We start from the raw sequence: 20,706 nt of genomic DNA, 5'->3' as shown, positions 1-20,706 counted from the left end.
GAATCACGATTATTAAGGGTGACATTCATTTTATTAAGAGCGAAAATGTTGCTGCTAATACTACTTATTAGGGGCGATAGTTTTGTCGTCGCTAATAATCCACTTTAGCATTAAAATATTAGCGGCGACACATCAGCGGCGATATATTGCCACTCATGACTATTAGCGGCGATTTTGGGTGTCACCCCTAAAGACCCTTTTAGTTATAGTAATAATTCAAAGGTTTGAAACATTCACTATATAGTATATACCGGCCGGCCGGCAAGAAGAAATTCATTCATTTCCCTACCACACAATTCTCTAAACTAAAACAAAGTACATAATAATATTTAACTGTCTAAAAAAAGTAAAGACAAATTATGTCAAACCAATATTAGACGAATATTATCAATGAGATATATTGTTTCATTCAGAAAATAAATAAATCTATTTTTAATTTATTCTGAAACCTTAAAAGCCGCAACATATATGTATGCCTTGTGCACTAATTAAGGATTTGATTGATTTTATTTATAACTAACAATAATTATTATCATTAATATTGTTTTTACTGTGGGAGCTTGTTGAGCTTGCGATAGCGATACTCTGCATATGTTTTGGTGGAAAACCTGGGCAAGGCGTTCTCGCCGACGAGCTCTGTCAGAGGTCCGATCATCGTCTCACGAGGAGGCACGCAAAACACCGCCCATGACATGCGAGTCTTTTCCTTGTTCACCAAGCTCCTATGAAGAACACTCTTGTACTTCCCATTGCTTAGTACCTGAATTTGATCTCCAATGTGAATGAAGAGTGCATTTGGAAAGTAATCAACCGCAACCCATTGGTTGTCTTTCCAGACTTGAAGGCCAGAAACTTGATTGGGCACAAGTATGGTGATAGCAGACATGTCAGTGTGAGGTTCAACTCCTAGAGCTAGCTCTGGTTGTGGGCATGGTGGATACATGTTTATCTTCATTTCTAGCTCTATTTCCTCTTCTCCCAAACAAAACTTTAAACCCTTCCCTTCTATCCCAAGTCCTTTCGTCAATAGTTGAAGCACCACATCTGTTATCCTCAACATTTCTTTGTTGTATTCTTCTGTCACTTTCCTGTACCCCCAACAAACAATAACAATCACATTACAAATTATTACACAGAAAACATTACATACACATAACATAGCATAATACTAGAAAATACAAATATTTTGATTCCTTATGATTCGAAAGTACAAACATTAATTAGTGAATTCTCAACCGCAAATATCCTATTTTTATTGGCTTCTACAATATTCAATTTTCCATTTTAATAAATTTTAAAACTGTCAATAAAAAGTAAAATTTTAGTAGAAAAAGGATTTGGAAAAAGTGAGGTTTGAATTGATATCTGATATTATATATATATATATATATATATGTATGTATGTATATGAGGCATAACCTTAAAAGAAATAGAGAAGTTTAATAAAATTGAGGTTCGGTGAAGTAACCTTTTCTTATATGAATGTATTTTTTATTTTTATTTTTTCATATTCTTTTCATGTGGGACTATTTGAATAATATATATGACGATATTAAATTAATTTTAATATTTCTAATACAATCAAATTTTATAATTTGAAATTAATGTGAATATATTATTTAAAATATTTACAGTTTAAAAAAGAATAATTAACAAAATAAAGATAAGAAATATATATTAACTTTAATTGTATTAGGATATTAAAAGAAGATATTATTATATTTAAAAAATATTTTACAGAAAACGAATATTATTGGGCCCGTTTGGTAAAATTTTTGTTTTTCAATTTTTTAAACACAAAAATGGAAATATTATTTTATTTATATTTCTTTATTTTTAAAAAATAAAAATATATTTGGTAACTATTTTTGTTTTTTGTTTTTAAAAACAAAAAATAATAAACGTGTTTGATAATATTTATTTTTATTTTTTTTTAACAATATGAAGTGTTGATTTGAAGAAGATAAGTAAAGAAAAAAAGGAAAATTTGAAAACTGTTTAAAAAAAATTGAAAGTGAACAAATTTTATTTTTAAAATTTAATAAATTTTAATTAAAATTTAATAAATTTTAATTAAAATTTAATAAATTTTAATTAAAACTTAAAAAAATAATAAATAAAAATAGAGTTACTAAATATATTTTATATTTAATTATCAAAATTTTAATTAATTAAATAAAAAACTATATTTTAAGTGTTATCAAACATCACCATTACGATTACTTTTGTAACTTCTAAAATAAAATGAACGATGTGGCTAGTTTAGAGTTTATTAAAAGCAGGGATCAAACTCAAATATGTAGCTAAACCTAAAACTTAACTACCCGAAAAAAGAGGATTGGACTAAGTTATTCTTTTAGCTTTTAAAGTAATAATAAATTGTTTCGTTTTGCTCTGAATTAAAATTAAATGGTTATTATTAGTGACTTAGTGCTCACAATTTCTTGGTTTGAATCACAATATATTTAAAATAGAGCCAGCCAACGGTAAATATAATTAAGATGTGATTATTGAATATTGTGATTTTGTCATTTAATTCTATTGAGATAATTTTTTTAATATTAAATTATTGAACTAAAACAATTGTGATTAAATATTTTTAATTCTTTAAAAAAACTATTAATTCCTTTTAGAAAAACAATTAATTAATTGGGAGTGCCAAAAAATATTTTATGTAAGTGTGAAAAAAAATTAAAAAGTAAAATTATTTACTAATATGGACAATTTTGTATTAATATTTTTTTAGAAAATGTGTGAAAATAAATTTAATTTTTTTTGAAACATTTATTTAAAAATGGGTGTAGTGAGAACAAAAGATAAGTGTACATAGAAGCACTAGGCTTAGTTTGGTGGAGTAGCGATTTTAGTAGGAAAAGAAAAAGGTGAGGACCGGAAAATTATTTTATAGTGTTTGGAGTTTTAGATAATGCTGAAGAAAAAATTATAAAAGAAAAAGTAAGAAAAATTGTAAACAAAAAAGTGAAATTTTATTTTCCTTATTTTTTGGTGAGAAAGGTTGAGGAAAACTAAAAAATTTGCCTTTCTCTTTAACAACTTTAGTCTTTTTAACGTTGTTTTTGTTAACTTTAACATAATATTCTAAATATTTAACAGAATATATTTTTAAAATTAATTAAAAATATATATTTAATAATTATATTAATATAAATTTAAATATTATAAAATATCATTATTATAATAATATTTAATATAAAACTATATTTTTAATAATTATATTAATATAAATTAAAATTAAAATTCAAAATATTATAAAATATCATTATTAAAATAATATATATAATACAAAACTAAATAATTAATAATTACATTAAAATAAATTCAAATGTTATAAAATATTATTATGATAATAATATATAATCTTAATTTTTATTCAAATATTATTATAATAATATTTAATACTTATATTAATATAAATATTATAAAATATCATAACAACAATAATATATAATACACTATCTTTAATTTTTATCAAAAAAATTATCATTAATATTTAAAAAAATTATCATATTATATATATATTTTAAAACCATAAACAATGTTTTGGTTTGATTTTTCTTTTAATATCTTTATGTCATTCTTTTATATATAATAAAATAATATTGTTTATTTATTTAAAAATTATATAAAAATGATAGAAATTTAATAAAATAATTAATAAATTCTATAAATAAAATTAATCACAGAGTTACTTTGATGTTATTTATATCTAATATATATATATATAAATAAAAACGGAGAGATTGAACTATTTATTTTACAATGTATATATATATATATATTAAAATATAATTATATGTCCATTTATATTTGGATAGAAAGAGACAACTAATGTAGGGTGAGAGCTACAGACAAAATGTGTGTTTATAGTAATAGAATTTCCTTTCCTTACCAAACATAAGAAAATGATTTTTTTCCTTTTCCACACATATTTCTATTCTTATTTTTCTTAGCTTTTTCTTCCCTACTAAAGTCCAAGCTCTAGTCTAATGCATGAAATATGGTATTTTATTTTCAAATTATCGTTCATGTAGCACTTGTAAAAAACATTGCACACAAGTTAAGACAGTGTTAAGACAGTACTTATTTTTTTAGTGCTTTTTTAATGTAACACTAATAAAAACATGTGTTAAGACAGCGTTTCATTAGTATACTAAAGGACAATTTTGCATTATTTTTTTTTTTAGAAAGTGTTTGAAAATAATTTTTTTAAAACATTTTATTTAAAAAAAAGGTGTAGAGATCAGAGAACAAAATATAGCTGTACATAGAAGCACCTATACATAACAGAGTAATACAAGTTATATAACAATAATAATGCATGAGATATTGTATTTGATTTTCAAAGATATCGTTCATGTGTAACACTGGTAAAGAACATTGCACAAATTAAATTTCTGTTAAGTTCTAAAATACAGTTTTTCAGTAGTATAATACATGACTGATAAATAGTAATTAATAGAGTAATTAAGAAGTGGAAGTGAGAGAGACTGGTCTTAGTGCACAATAATTAATGCATGCACAAATGTAAGTAAGGGTGTTTGGCAAAATAATTTATTTTTAAAGTTATTATATACTCTACTCTAGTTTTAATAATTTTTTCAAAATAACATTTCATAATTTAGATAATTAATCAAAAATTTAGATAACTAATCGAATTTTAGACCGAAATTATTTTATATAAAAATATCAAAGGTATGCCTAATTTCAAAATAACTTAAAAAAAAAAGAGAAGTAATTTTCACTAATTTTGTAGTGACTAGAAAAGATGTATGTAGTAATGTTAACCTATAAGAAGGAGGATTTTGGGGCCAAAACTGGTGATGAACCTTAGATGGAGGAGCCATGACATGGAAAAAGTAGTCGATCCACTCCACCTTTTCTTGATCATGGTGGCTCTCACTCTTAGACGTAGTCATCTTAGTTCCATAACCTTCAAACTTTCCTGACGATGGATCATTCGCGTAGGCCTCCTTCTCCTCCTGCGGTAGCTCGAAAAACATCTCACCGACCTCTTGCAGCAGTTGGATCAATGCCGCCGGTATCCCGTGATCGGTGATCAGAAAGAAGCCCCACTCAGTGGCTGCAGCTGCAATATCCTTAACCACCACCTCGTGCGGCTGACACAGAGAGACCACGGGCACCGTCACTCCCTCCACGGCCTTGCTGTTCTCCGGGCGTTCGTTTCCGGGCCAAATGAACTGCTCCGGAAGCTCCATTAGCCGAGCTGACGATAACGCTTGGACTCTCTCTACCTCCATTCTTTTATAATAATATATAAATATATATATATATATATTTATACACAAGTAGTATATTATGGCTGGAGAGTGTAAGAAATTTTGTCTCTACTGCTCTATGTGTGATGAACTATATCTAAGCAGCCATTATATATAGTTGGATCTTGTACCATGCGAGGATCGATGAAATAATTCATATATATTGTAGTTTATTCAATAAAGTAATTACACCTACCAGTATAGTATTGGCTTTGAATGGTCGGTCGTACCTAACTACATTCAAAGTATAAGAACTCAAAAATCTATGTACATTTGTTTGATTAAAGTATACACCGTTCAATTTTAACGTTGCAATTTAAGTTCAACTCCAATTAATACAAGATATCATTTAAAAATATTAGTAGCGGAGTTCAAGATTTAACTAATTCAGTTCAATCAGTACATCTAATTCAATTTAATTTACAATTAAGTGCAAAATATTTTGCAACCCGCTCCTCAATTCGAATAATTTGTCTAAACTAACCCAAAAAAACCGACAAAAAATGCAATTAGAAAAACTCGACTTTCATTTCAAACCACCCAAATATTATATATTAGGCGAGTTGAAATTTTTGGCAACTCGCCCATTTCGAATAACCTGCCCAAACTAATCCGTAAAAACCGACAAAAAATACAATCCGAAAAACTCGACCTTCATTTCAAATCACCCAAATATTATATTAGGCGAGTTGAAATTTTTGATAACCCGCTTAATGTAACCTAACCCACCCAATTAAAGTTTTGTCTAATTTTTTTTAATTTATATTTATTAATTATTAATTATACATATATAAAACTAAATTTAAATTAAATTATTTTGTATAAAAAAAACCTATATTTTAAAGTAACAATTATTTTAGTTACAAATATAAACTAAAAATAGAGAAAAAAAAAAAGTTTCGATAGTTTGCCAATCCAAACCGATGGTCGGGTTGAACTTCTACTTTTTTAATTGGGTGGGTTACGGATTAAAAATTATCAACTCGATTATAAATTTAGGCTTGTCAAAAATCCACCAAATCCGCCCAAACCGACCAATGAACGCCCATACTTTATATTTACATGTTGGAAGTAACTAATCTAATATGGACTTTATTTATATATATAAATGTGTTAAAAATATATATAAAATAATATTTATAAATTTTAATATATTTGATATTAAAAATGATAAAAATAAAATTGAAATAGTTTTAAAAATACCTTAAATGAATAATTAAGTTTTTAATTTGTAAACTTTATAACAAACTTAAATAGTATTATTTAAGTTTTTAATATGTAAACTTTAATAATTTATTGTATAATTAGATGGAAATTGTCATTTTATTTTATATAAAGTGAAATTATAAACTTTAGTGATTATAAATAAACTAGAAAACATAACCGCGCTTCGCGCAGTCTTTTATAATTATTACAAAATATACATATTTTAAAATACTTTTAGGAGATTGCTACGATATGGATTTTTTTTCACTCTACTCGTACAACATGTTCTTTATATGGACACGTGAGGGCGTATTGACCACAATTTTTTTTTTCATAATAGTGTCCATTGTATATCAAACCTCTTGCAAGTTTTTGAAAAATTTTGAATAATTAAAATACCGAAAACAAAGTTAAAAAAATTTGTTGTACATGTGCTTTTATTTTTTATTATTATTATCATTATTATACGCTTTACGTAATTTTTTTTATAAACAATATAAATTATGTATATGGAAATTTATGTTTTGTGTAAGACTTATTTTGGACGATTACCCGTTTGAACTCTTTAGTTTTAAAAATTAACTTTTAGAACTCGTGTTTTGTCAAAAGGTTATGTTATACCCAGATTTCGAGCTATAGTAAATATGACCTTGAAAGCCGAGTTCGCAATAAATGGTCTCGTGTGGGTTAGGGTATGCTCTAGGATTGTAAATCGAGCCTGCAGAGTACGATAGACGACCCCGAGTATCGTGACCTCGAAATGATCTCGAGCTCGAAAGGGAGCTCTGAGAGCACTCTCTTCTTTAGGAACAACTTCGGAGCAGGGGTCTTGAGCTCGACGTACTATCTTGAAAGCCACGTTAGCTCGGGAGATGTCACTGGCTCGGGCAATGATGGGAAACTTGGAAGGCAAAAGCCTTAGAGATATGCGATCGCCGCTTTGAATATCAACAAGTATTATAAACATGAGATGTAATCCTCATTTGTTAATGTAAATCCCCAAGAATCGTGGGATATTATTTAATCAGTTATGCGTTTCCTGGTCTTCAGGGACGTTTCCTTTTTTATCTGAATATAGGCATTTAAAGGCATTTATTTTATTCACAAAAGAGTAACTACCCAAAATATGTGGGATAGTATTCTGCATCCTTCTCTATAAATAGAGAAGCCATGCACCATTGTAAAGGACCGAAATTCTGATCCTTGAGAGAAAACTCTGGAGAATTCAGGCTAAAGAATTTTTCAGAGATAATCTTAAGATTAATAACAGAGACTCGTGGACTAGGCAGATTTAACTGCTGAACCACGTAAAAAAATCGCGTGTTTGATTTGTTTGTATCGTTTGGCCATCGTTATTCATTGTTTTTGTGCTCTTCTTTTATCTGTTGACGAAAAACGGCGTCAACAGTTTGGTGCTTTCGTTGAGAGCCTTAAGCATTCATCCCCGAGAGATTCATGGCTGCAAACAATCAGAACACTCCTGAAGAAAATTACCCAAGGCGTCCTGGAAAACAACCAATGGAGAACCCGGATGCTGATGAAAGAAGTGGGTCCTCTGATTCCCGGGGACCACCTCCACAACCAAGGGATGAGGACATGTACTACAATCCTGAGCGTTATGTTCCTATTGTAGAACTAGAAAATCGGCAATTGAAACAGCTGCTGGCAGAAGCCAACAAACGGAATGAGGAGTTGACTAGGATGGCCGCAGAGGCGCAGGTGGCTCAGCCCCCGCCTCCGCGCGAAAACCAAGTCCCTCCTCCAAGGGACGTGCATGTTCCTCCCCGGAGGCCCCGTGGACGTCCACGGAAAGATGCTGCCACAAGGAGGCCGATTCAACCTCTGGCACCAGCAGAGCCATTCGCTCCTCCTAGGCCCCAGAGGAATACCCGAGCTCGGGTCCCGCCTAATCCACCTGCGGAAGCGCCTGCAGGAACTGAGAATAACCGAGCTCCTACCGAGGCTCGGACTCAGGTTCCTGGTAGCGCACCGAACGCGACTGACCCATCTCGGGCAAATTCCGGACCCTCTAGGCCGAGGCAAGGGAGGCAGCCACCATCGCCTATACGGTTCCCTCCATCTCCCATAAGATATCCTTCACCTCCCCGCAGAAACGCTCAACCTGTTCAGAATCAGGATCAAGGGCGTACGGGGGATAGACAAGGACACAGGGAGACTTTCCAGGAGCGAAGAGGCGCACAATCTGAGAGAAGTCAGACGTCCCGGTCTCACACTGCGGAGACAAGGCGACATGGGAAGAACCCATCTCGAAACGACCGATCAATGAGTTTCACCAGTGACGAGTCCGGAGAGACCAGGTCCGTCAGTAAACGCGACCGAGGTCGTAAAAATACTAGAAGTCGCAAGACTCGTCCTGACCTGCGGAATCATCTGAATCAGAGCAGGGGGAAGGGAGATCAGACAAATCTGGACCTAAGGAATCACCTGAATTGGCGTAGAGATCCCTCACGGAGACGCGAGCCTGGAATCATGATCAATGATTGTCAATTCCAAACACCACCTAAGGACCCAGTCCAAGAAAGAATTGATCAGCTCGAAAAAGCCTTTAGGCTTTTAAAGAATGAACGAGGGAACGGTCGATATGAGGACTCTGACGAGGAGCTCGAGCCGTTTGCTCCAAATATTTCTAACACGCAATTTCCTCAAGGGTTCCGGATTCCTCATGTCCCAGCATTTGAGGGAAAAACCGACCCATGCAGTCACCTGAGTGCATTCAACACTATTATGAGAGCTAGTAACGTGGGTTACGAGCTCAGGTGCATGTTGTTTCCAACATCATTGGCCGGACCTGCCAAGAGTTGGTTCGAGAAGTACAAGAGACACTCGATAACTTCATGGGATCAGTTGTCTAGGGACTTCAAGAAGCAGTTCCGAGCTATGATGGGAGTCAGACCAGAGGCATCCACTTTGACTAACGTCAGACAACAGCGGGGTGAAACACTGAAAAGCTACCTGACAAGACTTAATCTAGAAGTCGCCCGAGCTCGAGATGTGGATGACAGTGGGCACCTGATGGCTATCCGAGCTGGTGTTTTACCCGGAAGTGCCCTTTGGGATGACATGCAAGGGAAATCGGTGAGGTCAATAACCGAATTTTACAGACGGGCGCAAAGGTTTGTCAATGTAGAGGAGGCGAGGTCAACGCTGAAGGCGACCTCGCAGACCGAAACTATAACGATAAACATTAACTCCGCCTCAGCCTCGGCTGACCCAGCAGCTCCACAGCCTACCTCGGAGAATCCCTCCAAGAGGAAGAAGAGCGAGGGAAATAACCCCGAGGCTGAAGGAGGAAAGAAGAAGAAAGGAGAAAGGTATTTCTCCGTATATAAAGTGCACACCGAGCTCAACGAGTCTCGGGAAAACATATACCTGGCTAATGAAAACCAGGTCCCCTTCAGGCGTCCGGACCCAATGAGGAATCAAAAATCCAAGAGGGATTCTAGTAAGTATTGCCGGTTCCACAGAGACACCGGACACACAACTAATGAGTGCCGACAGCTGAAGGACGAGATCGAAGGGTTGATCTCGAGAGGCTATTTCCGGCAGTACGTCAAAAACCAGAATACTGGACAGACTACTGCAAGCCAGAGAATAGCCGCGCCTTCGGCGGCACAGAATAATAACTCCCGATCTCGGGAAGAAGATAGGCCCCCGCCGATTGATGGAGAGGACGTAATAACCATCTCGGGAGGGCCTCATCTCGCGGGAGGAGGAAGAAATGCTCAAAAGCGATACGTGAATGAGCTGAAGACGGGGGACGGGTCTCCTTATGAACCCGAACCAAGGGCACCAAAGAGCCAAAGAGTAGAAACTCAACCTATAACCTTCACCGAGGAAGATGCCTCCCATGTCCAGTTCCCTCATCATGATCCACTAGTCATCACCCTGCAGCTTGCCAACAAAAGAGTGCACCGAGTTCTCATAGATAATGGGAGCTCAGTTAACATTCTTTATAAAGCAACACTAGAGAAAATGGGACTCTCCCTTCGCGACCTGAAGGCTTGTGCAACCACTGTGTACGGCTTTTCTGGAGAAGGAACCGCCTGTATGGGGTCCATTGAACTCCCTGTGACCTTGGGAGACTATCCAGTCTCGGTGACCAAGATGATGGAGTTCGTGGTGGTAGAGTTACCATCTGCCTACAATGTACTGCTCGGGAGACCCGCCCTGGTCGGGCTGGGGGCAGTTTCATCTGTAAGGCATCTAGTCCTTAAGTTCCCAACTCCGAGCGGGGTCGGAACATTAAGGGGAGATCAATTGGCAGGGAGAGAGTGTTACAGCATCTCTTTGAGGGGAAAGAAACAAACGAGCGCTCAAGCGCTCGTTATCGTACAAAACAAGGACGGGACGGTTTTAGAAATTGATGAGGAAATCGATCCAAGGATTGAGGAGAAATTTGACCTCGAACCATTGGAAGAGCTCGAAGAAGTTCAGCTCGACGAAGCTGAACCCTCGAAGAAGGTAAAGGTCGGAAAACACCTCCAAGGCTAGGCAAAATAGCAATTAATTTGCTTTCTCAAGAAAAACCAGGATGTCTTCGCATGGTCACACTCAGAAATGGTGGGGATAAGCCCAAATGTTGCAAGCCACGCATTGAATATAGACAAAAGCTTTCCCCCGAAGCAACAAAAGCGAAGACAGCTGGACGAGGATAGAAAGAAAGCACTAAAGGAGGAAGTCGACAGGCTGAAAGCAAACAATTTCATCAGGGACGCTTTTTACCCTGACTGGGTAGCCAATCCAGTGTTGGTCCCGAAGCCCAATGGGACGTGGAGAACCTGCATTGACTACTCGGACCTCAACAAGGCCTGCCCGAAAGACTGCTTTCCGCTGCCAAGAATTGACCAGCTCGTGGATGCCACGGCGGGGCATGGCCTGAGTCGTTCATGGATGCCTATTCTGGATATAACCAGATTCCCATGCATGCCCCCGACCAAGAGCATACAAGTTTCATCACAGATAAAGGGCTCTACTGCTACAATGTCATGCCATTCGGACTCAAGAATGCTGGAGCCACGTACCAGCGGCTTGTAAACATGATGTTTTTAGAGCAAATAGGTAACAACATGGAAGTTTACGTTGATGACATGCTTGTAAAGTCTCAACTTAACAAGAACCATGTTGATGATCTCGAAGAGTGCTTTGGCGTACTCAGGAAATACAACATGAAGCTAAATCCTATGAAGTGCACTTTTGGGGTGTCTTCGGGAAAATTTCTAGGCTTTATTGTCAACTCTCGAGGGATCGAGGCTAACCCCGACAAAATAAAGGCCCTGATTGATATGCCTTCACCTCGGAAGCATAAAGATGTCCAAAGCTTGACTGGGAGGATGGCTGCCCTGAGCAAATTCATCTCAAAATCAACGGATCGTGGCCTTCCATTCTTCAACTTATTGAAAGGAAGTAAGAAGTTTGAATGGACAGAGGAGTGCGAGCTGGCCTTTCAGGAGCTCAAAAAGCACTTAGCCGAACCACCTATCCTCTCGAAGCCTGAGACGGGAGAAGTATTGTTCCTGTACCTCTCAACCACCGAACACGCGATAAGCACGGTGCTCGTTCGGGAGGAAGAGAGGGTGCAGAAACCCGTCTATTACATTAGTAAAAGATTACAGGGGGCAGAGTCAAGATATCCATTGATGGAAAAGCTTGCCCTCAGCCTAATCCATTCATCTCGCAAGCTCCGCCCCTACTTTCAAGCACATCCCATCCATGTACTGACAGATCAACCACTTAGGCAAGTCCTGTCTAAACCAGAGGCGTCAGGTCGGCTCCTTAAATGGGTTGTTGAGCTCGGACAGTTCGAGATCACTTACCATCCAAGAACGACCATTAAGGCACAAGCCTTGGCAGACTTCATAGTGGAGTGCACTGGTATAGCCGACGACGAGGTAATAACCACGGCCCACGAGCTGTGGAAACTTTATGTCGACTGCTCGTCAAATGAAAATGGAGCGGGGGCAGGAGTTATTCTGATCACTCCTGCAGGGAGCAAATTTCACTCTGCTTTAAGATTTGGCTTTAAAGCATCTAATAACGAAGCTGAGTACGAGGCTTTACTTGCGGGACTACAAATAGCAAAAGAGCTCAAGGCCAAAGCTATACATTGCTACAGCGACTCCCAGCTCGTGGTTAATCAAATCTTGGGAGAACACCAGGCTCGTGGCACAAGAATGGCAGCTTATCTGGAGAAGGCAAAATCCACATTGGAGTACTTCGAGTTTTATGCAATCGAACAGGTTCCCCGAGAACAAAACTCAAATGCAGATGCCTTAGCTCGGCTCGCCACTTCCGCCGAAAATGAAGAGCTGATGTTATACCCATAGAACACCTATCAGCACCCAGCATTACTGAGCCAGACGAGGAAGATGTGTGTATGATTGAAACAGAACCAACCTGGATGAGTCCGATAGTTGATTATCTCGAAAATGGAATTCTTCCAAAAGATCGAAATCAAACTCGAAGGTTGATGTATCAACTTCCTCGTTACACCATTCTGGACGGAAAGTTATACAGAAGAGGGTACTCCATGCCGTTGCTTAGATGTGTAACTCCTCCCGAGGCTAAGAAGATCATTGAAGAAATTCATGAAGGGTTCTGCGGAGACCATACCGGGGGGCATAGCCTATCCAAGAAGATTATACGCCAAGGATATTTCTGGCCAACTATTAAAACGGACTCCTTCGAGTACGTGAAAAAGTGCGACAAATGCCAGAGATTCGCCACGATACCCCGAACTCCACCTTCCGAACTGACCATGTTGACATCCCCATGGCCTTTCGCGGTATGGGGCATCGACCTCATAGGCTCACTCCCAACTGGCAAAGGCGGAGTTAAATATGCTGTGGTCGCCGTTGATTACTTCACGAAATGGACGAAGGCTGAGCCATTGGCGACCATAACTTCGAAAAAGATCCTTGATTTCGTGGTAAAGAACATCGTATGCCGATATGGAGTACCAAGAAAGATTGTATCTGATAACGGAACCCAGTTCGATTGCGACTTATTCACCAACTTTTGTAACAAGAACGGTATAATAAAGAGTTTTTCGTCAGTGGCTCACCCTCAAGCGAATGGTCAGGTCGAAGCCGTTAACAAAACTCTCAAGAGCTCTATAAAGAAAAAGTTGGAGGAGGCAAAGGGACGATGGCCCGAGGAATTGCCTCAAGTCCTTTGGGGATATAGGACTACAGCTCGGACTTCAACAGGACATACTCCGTTCTCTCTAGCGTATGGCTGCGAGGCGATGTTGCCCATCGAGGTCGAAATTCCGACGATCCGAACTCAGATTTATGGTCAAAGTTCCAATCATACTCAGCTCGAAGAAACCCTAGACTTGATCGAAGAAAAAAGAGAAGAGGCTCAGCTGAGAAATGCTGCTTACCAGCAACGAACCACGAGATATTTCAATAAAAGGGTCCGAGATCGAAAGTTCGGAGTGGGAGACCTGATTTTGAGACGCGTATTCTTAGCAACCCGAGATCTAGCAGCTGGAGTGCTCGGGCCAAACTGGGAAGGACCATACCAGATAGAATCAGTCATCCGACCTGGCGTATACAAACTTGCGAGATTAGATGGGAGCCTGATACCACGAGCATGGAATGGCGAACACCTTAGACCATATTATCAATAGTGTAGGAGGTGTTGCCTGTAACCATGAATTTCTATCTGTACTAGTTTGTTTGTTTGTTTGTTTTTGAATTTCATCAAATAAAAGGTCTGCTTTGTTTCACATGTAATGTATTTTTATTTTTGCAATCTCCCTTAATTTAATAACCTATGGTCACACTCATAGGATATTAAGGGGGCATCATTGGTATACATACCACGAGCTTAAAAAATAATAAATATATATAAAGTATTTGGATGTAACCAAGTACGCGATTTAGATAGTTCGGACATAACCGAATTATCAAAAACATAAAATATTTGGATGTAACCAAGTACGCGATTTAGATAGTTCGAACATAACCGAATTATAAAAGCTTAGATAGATCGGATATAACCGACCATCAAGAACCTAAAACATTTGGATTTAACCAGATGTGCAAACACAACAGGTTTGGAACAAACCAGCCAAAAAATTAGTCGATGATAAGTAGGAAACTAAACCTATTTCGAGATAAGTCGAGATCGAGGCTGGAATATCTTAAAGAAAAATAGTTTCGAACTCTTAACCTCGGAGCAAGAACTGAGGATGAGGAAAAGTGACTAAAAAAAAAAAAGATATAACCAGATCATTCATATTACACACCATATAAGTACTCTTGAGTTCATGGTAAAAGTAATATCCGACCTTGATAAGTAACGAGGTCGGAAGCGGATAATTCGAATAAACTATGCATGAATGCATCGAATTTGGAACCTAAAAATCCAAACTATGTTCGTATGAATAAATAAACATAACCGGTTCATCAATGAAAAAATGTGCAAAATATTTCGAGCCAAGAAATGTAAGCATATAAAAGAATAGTAAAGGGAATTGTATCAGCCCCGTGGGCATAAATTAAAATAATTATAGAAATAAGGGGACGCATCCCCGAAAACTGATCTCCCCGAGGTCAGATTCAAAGAAGAGGAGTCTCCTTGGCCTTCTCAGCATCAGTGGCACCGGACCCCTCAGGACGAATAGCATGACTATCCTCTTGAGCTTCCTCCGAAACAGTGCCCGGAGCATCCTTTTCCTTCTCGAGCTGCTCAGCCTTCTCCTTCTCAAGCCGTTCAGCCTCTTCCTTCTCGAGCCGAGCATTCCATCGCTCAAGAAACGGCGCCTCGTGGGGACCCAAAAAGCTGGTGTCAAGCTCTTCGTTATAAGCCCACATCCGGTACATGGCTGAGTCAACCGCCGTTTCCTTCTTTTCTTTGTACTCGGCAGTAAGGCGAGCTTTGACATCCTCTATAAGGTCGAAGGTGGCGGTCTTGTCCTCCTCGAGCTTCTTATTGGTCTCCCGAAGCTGGATGTTATCTTTCTTCTGCTCCTCGAGTTCAGTTTTCAACTTTCCGAGCTCCTTGGCCAATTCCTCACGCTCCTTAACCACTGCCTCGAGCTTAGTAGTCGCCGCCTTCAGATCGTCGTTCGCTCTAAGGTGGAGGTCTCTCTCCTCTTGAGCATGAGTCTTGCTCGGATGGATCTCGTTGTTCAGCTCGTAATTGAGCTGGGCAGTGAAGGCAAGAGCCTGAAAAAAGAAATAAACCACCATTAGTCTCAGGACAGTATAAATGTAAGCAAAAGGAATAAAGAAGGATACTTACCGCAGCAGTGTGTTCGATACTCTTCTCGTACAGGACAGTGCGGTCTCGGGTGCCAGTTAGGCACTGCCACTGAGGAGCCTCGAAACTGCCGTAGCTCTGGCCGATCTGGGACATGACATCCGAAATCAGCGTAGATCCATGAGGTCCGGCAGCGTTATCCACCACATACGAGTCCATATGGGTGGAGATCGTTAGCTTCTGAGCTCGAGAAGCAGAAGGTCTCTTGGCGAGCTGAGCAGAAGACGTTTGACCCGCCACAGGAGGTCGGGATTCGACCACGACAGGGGTACCAGCCTGCGAGGCCGGTGCCACCGCAGGGACGACAGCCTGTGAGATCGTAGGGGCGCTGATCTGGCCAGTCGGCGTAGCAGCAGAGCTCGAAGCCGGCGGGGGAGGAGGAGGCGTTTTCTTAGATCTCTTGGAGCCTTTCCCCGGTTGGCTGGTCTTCACCAACCCTGCCCTGGGGCATTTGCTCCTCTTGGCGCCTGCATTGTCGATAAGGGCGTCGAGGTCGGAGTCCATCTCGCCTGCACAAGTCACAACACTGAGTCAGTAAAAGAGAAATTTACAGCAAGTAATTTCGGTATCAGACACAGAGTGATATGAAGGAAACCTAACTGGAACTCTCCCCCGAGCTCGAACTTGGGGACCATGAAATTCCCCCATCTTCAGAGGAGGCGGGGGGAGTGCCTTCCCTATAAGTAGGGGATAACCTCGAGAGGTCCCTATAGTCATTGGTCCCGTACTGCACCGCTATCCCATTCTACACCTCGTCCGTGGTGTACATGGTATCATATTTCCCGAGCCCACTATCGAACCTATGGACACAGTCGTCTACCCAACTCCATATGTAGAAGTGGTATCTATCCTATGGGCACGAGACTAACCTATTGGGCCTGTGTTCTAGTAGTGTGGGGGACCACATCCTCGAGGTAGGGAGGACTTTACCTTCATCTGAGTCCGAGCTCGAGGCTTCATCGTTGGCCTCATTTCCGGACCGCGGACTCCTCAGACGAACTGGGAGTGTTGGCCTTCTCTCTCTCCTCGGAGGAAGGGCGCCTGTAGGCAGGGGCACCTCCTCCCAACGTTCGTATTTTTTATTAGACCAGTCAGAGGTTAACTGGCCTTCTCCCAATAACCCACAGGCTCGGAGCTTGCCCTCTTGAAGAAGATACGAAAGAGACCTCCGGCCATAAGGAAGCCGGAGCAAGGCCCCTCTGTGCTCCCCCATTGCCTTGGTGGGGGAGGGACGCTTAAAATTAGCTGAAAAGCGAAACACATTTTAGCTAAGTACGATCTTAAGGGCTAAAATTCTGAGCTCAAAAAAATAATAATAATAAAAGTAACAAGAGTACTTACGAATCCGCCTGAACGATCGATGTCGAGACAGGGACAAACCGTCTGTCCAGAAAAAAGCCTTTTTGGAGTCAGGAGGGTGGTTTGGAAGATCTTCAAAGATCTTCGTCTCTTTGGGGTAGCTCGAAAGATAATAAAAACCATCTCCTCCCCGAGCTCGGGAGGGGTTACTTTTCAAACAAAAGAGATATAAGATCTCTTGAGGTGAAGGTCCTTCCCACCCCAGCTCGTGGAACAAGGACCTCAGGGCAGACAGCACCCTGTATGAATTGGTGTTGAGTTGGAATGGAGCCAACCCAACGAAATCATCGAAGTCTCTGAAAAAGGACTTCAAGGGCAGCAGAGCTCCTGCCCTCATATGTTCCTGGCTCCAGGCTGAGTACTTCACACTGACGTCGCGGCCCCCAGGGGCAAAACAGCTCCGTTCATGACTAGCTGGAGCTCGACACTTCAGGGTGTCCAACGAACTAAGGCCATGGAGGGCCAAAATGTCAGTTATTTGGTCGGTGGTGGTAACCGAGCTCTGGTAGTGCTCGGCTTCGAACATCTCCCTCCGAGGCTGCGAGGACGAAGGTTCCGCCATTAAAGAAAATTGGAGTTCCCCTGGAAGATATGCAACCGTGAATTTTAACGCAGGGTCGAGGGGAATTGGCCTAGGTCCTGGGTTGGGCTCCGGATAGATGGCCTCCCGAAGAACTCTTCTCTTCTTTTCAATGACCTCGTCTATCTGACGGCGATAGTGAGCTCGAGTGTCCTCTTGCTCGCGCGCAAGCTCGTATTCTTGTATCCGACGCTGATTCCGGACGAACAGTGATTCTGGGCTCGGAGATTTAGGCTCGTAAGGGATGGCTCGCAATGACCCCGACCGTCTTTCCAGATTCTGTGACATCTAACGAGAAAGAAAAAATGGTGAGGGCCATGCATGCAAGAATCACGAGCTCGATGTGTGTGAGCTCGGGGATTTAGGAACAAGAAATTAAATGTTAAGACCCTTACTAAAGAGTCAGAGCGTGTGTCCCACGGGAGAGAAAAGGGAGCGTGGAAGATTTTTTGAAAATCCCGAAATTCAAGGGAAAGAAAGGTGGCGGTTAGCCAGGAAGGGCATTCTCGGTTTTCGTGCATTTGTCAAGGACAAGGGTTTTTACCCGAAAACTTATTAGGCAAGAAACATGGCCTAAAATTTTCAAAACCCAGAAAATTGAGACTTTGCTCAAACGTTAAAACTGGATACAGTGATGCGAAGTCCAGCAGGAGAAGTCTAGAAAACTTGAAAGCCTATCGAAATGAAACCCCCTATCTTATTGTGCTAAGAGCGTAAACTAGCATACACAGCAAAAACAGTATAAAAAGAAAAAACAACAGAAATGGCATACTTACACAGTGATGGTGATTGCAGAGAAATCATCGACTGAAGAAGAGGTTGCAAGAAAGAACTCACTGACTCGAACAGACTAGGATTTCTTTGTTTCTTGGGTCGAGAAAACATGCGCAGGACAGAAGCTTCTTAGGAGAGTCTGGTTTTCTGGTTGTTTTTCTTTTCTTGCTTATGATGAACAAACGTGAAGAAGAAGATGAAGAGGGGGGGGGGGGGGGGGGTCTTGTATATATAGGTGGAAAAATGGAATTAATCGGGAGCGTCGAATGAAATCCTCACTAGATCGAACGGATGGGGATCAATGACAAGAAGGCGCCGAAAAGTTGTCAGATGGACGATCGTGGGCATGTTTCCAAGGTACTCAAGTGCCTAAAGTGAGCAATAACCAGCTGACGCGTGTCCATTTTCAAAGGTGTGACGGTACAGTTCTCAGAGAAAGTAGTTCAAAAGTTTCCTTCTCTTAAGATTCGAACAAATACTTTTGAGGGGGCAAGATGTTATACCCAGATTTCGAGCTATAGTAAATATGACCTCGAAAGCCGAGTTCGCAATAAATGGTCTCGTGTGGGTTAGGGTATGCTCTAGGATTGTAAATCGAGCCTGCAGAGTACGATACACGACCCCGAGTATCGTGACCTCGAAATGATCTCGAGCTCGAAAGGGAGCTCTGAGAGCACTCTCTTCTTTAGGAACAACTTCGGAGCAGGGGTCTTGAGCTCGACGTACTATCTTGAAAGCCTCGTTAGCTCGGGAGATGTCACTGGCTCGGGCAATGATGGGAAACTTGGAAGGCAAAAGCCTTAGAGATATGCGATCGCCGCTTTGAATATCAACAAGTATTATAAACATGAGATGTAATCCTCATTTGTTAATGTAAATCTCCAAGAATCGTGGGATATTATTTAATCAGTTATGCGTTTCCTGGTCTTCAGGGACGTTTCCTTTTTTATCTGAATATAGGCATTTAAAGGCATTTATTTTATTCACAAAAGAGTAACTACCCAAAATATGTGGGATAATATTCTGCATCCTTTTCTATAAATAGAGAAGCCATGCACCATTGTAAAGGACCGAAATTCTGATCCTTGAGAGAAAACTCTGGAGAATTCAGGCTAAAGAATTTTTCAGAGATAATCTTAAGATTAATAACAGAGACTCGTGGACTAGGCAGATTTAACTGCTGAACCACGTAAAAAAATCGTGTGTTTGATTTGTTTGTACCGTTTGGCCATCGTTATTCATTGTTTTTGTGCTCTTCTTTTATCTGTTGACGAAAAACGGCGTCAACAGGTTAAATATAGGATTGGATATATCGATTATTTGAACTTGTATTTTGGCCGATTACCTATTTTGACCATTTATTTTTATAATTTAACATTTGGACCATATATTTATTGAAAAGGTTAAAAATTATTTATAAAAATTAAATTATATATAATTTATGTTTTTTGTAAGGGTTCACATCATTTTGAACCTTGTATTTTAACCGATTACCCGTTAGGACTTTTATTTTTAAAAATTAACTTGTGGACCTCAAGTTTTGTCAAAATGTTAAAAATATGAATAGATAGATCGGTTATCTGAACACAATACTTTGGCCGATTACTCGTTTTAACTCTTTATTTTTAAAAATTAACCTTTGGACTATGTATTTATTCAAAGTATTAAAAATTCTTTATGGAAAGTAAATTATATAAATAAATATAATTTATGTTTTACTTAAGGGTTCACACCATTTTGAACTTTGTATTTTAGCCGATTACTCGTTTGGACCCTTTATTTTTTTTAAATTAACTCGTGGACTTTGTGTTTACTCGTTTAGATAATTTATTGTTAAAAATTGACATTTGGATCTCATATTTTGTCAACAGGTTATAAATAAAAATAGATAGATTATTTATTATTATATATAGATATAGATTAACATAATAGAGTGTCTATGTTTTTTCCAAAATAACTATATATCACCACACCATATGATTTTTTATATACCGCTTCAAATTTTTTATTTTATTAGTATATTATGTAATATATATTTGTAGTTTTTTTTATTATTTTATTTTTTGTTAGTTTATTAGGTATTTAATTCAAAAAATATCTAAAAGAAACGTTTAATGTAGTTTTTTTTTTGTTTTTTTTTTGTATTAAAAATAAAGTTTAAATAATTAATAATAAAAATGAATAGAAAAAATAGTTTGGAGT

At 38.8% G+C, this 20,706-nt stretch overlaps 1 protein-coding gene across 1 annotated transcript; it reads right to left on the bottom strand.

Moving 5' to 3' along the window:
• Positions 1 to 417: 417 nt before the first annotated feature.
• On the bottom strand, positions 418 to 5,400 carry LOC133804716 (flavonol synthase/flavanone 3-hydroxylase-like). The gene is made up of 2 exons (XM_062242857.1): positions 4,807 to 5,400; positions 418 to 1,088 (listed from the first exon to the last, which is right to left on the bottom strand). Exons 1-2 carry the CDS (start codon positions 5,277 to 5,279, stop codon positions 548 to 550), a joined length of 1,014 nt encoding a protein of 337 aa, XP_062098841.1. The 5' UTR covers positions 5,280 to 5,400; the 3' UTR covers positions 418 to 547.
• Positions 5,401 to 20,706: the final 15,306 nt, after the last annotated feature.

This window comes from Humulus lupulus, chromosome X, assembly GCF_963169125.1.
Source record: "Humulus lupulus chromosome X, drHumLupu1.1, whole genome shotgun sequence".
Lineage (NCBI taxonomy): Eukaryota > Viridiplantae > Streptophyta > Magnoliopsida > Rosales > Cannabaceae > Humulus > Humulus lupulus.
Note: the sequence above shows the minus strand (reverse complement) of the source record. Positions and strands in the feature narration are given on the sequence as shown.

What these genes read in the sequence shown, in the direction of transcription:
- LOC133804716 (XM_062242857.1), bottom strand. Translation starts at nt 5,279, where the DNA reads ATGGAGGTAGAGAGAGTCCAAGCGTTATCGTCAGCTCGGCTAATGGAG. An exon ending in CAAAATCCTCCTTCTTATAG is followed by an intron (nt 1,089 to 4,806) that starts GTTAACATTACT and finishes TTGGGGGTACAG; the next exon opens with GAAAGTGACAGAAGAATACA.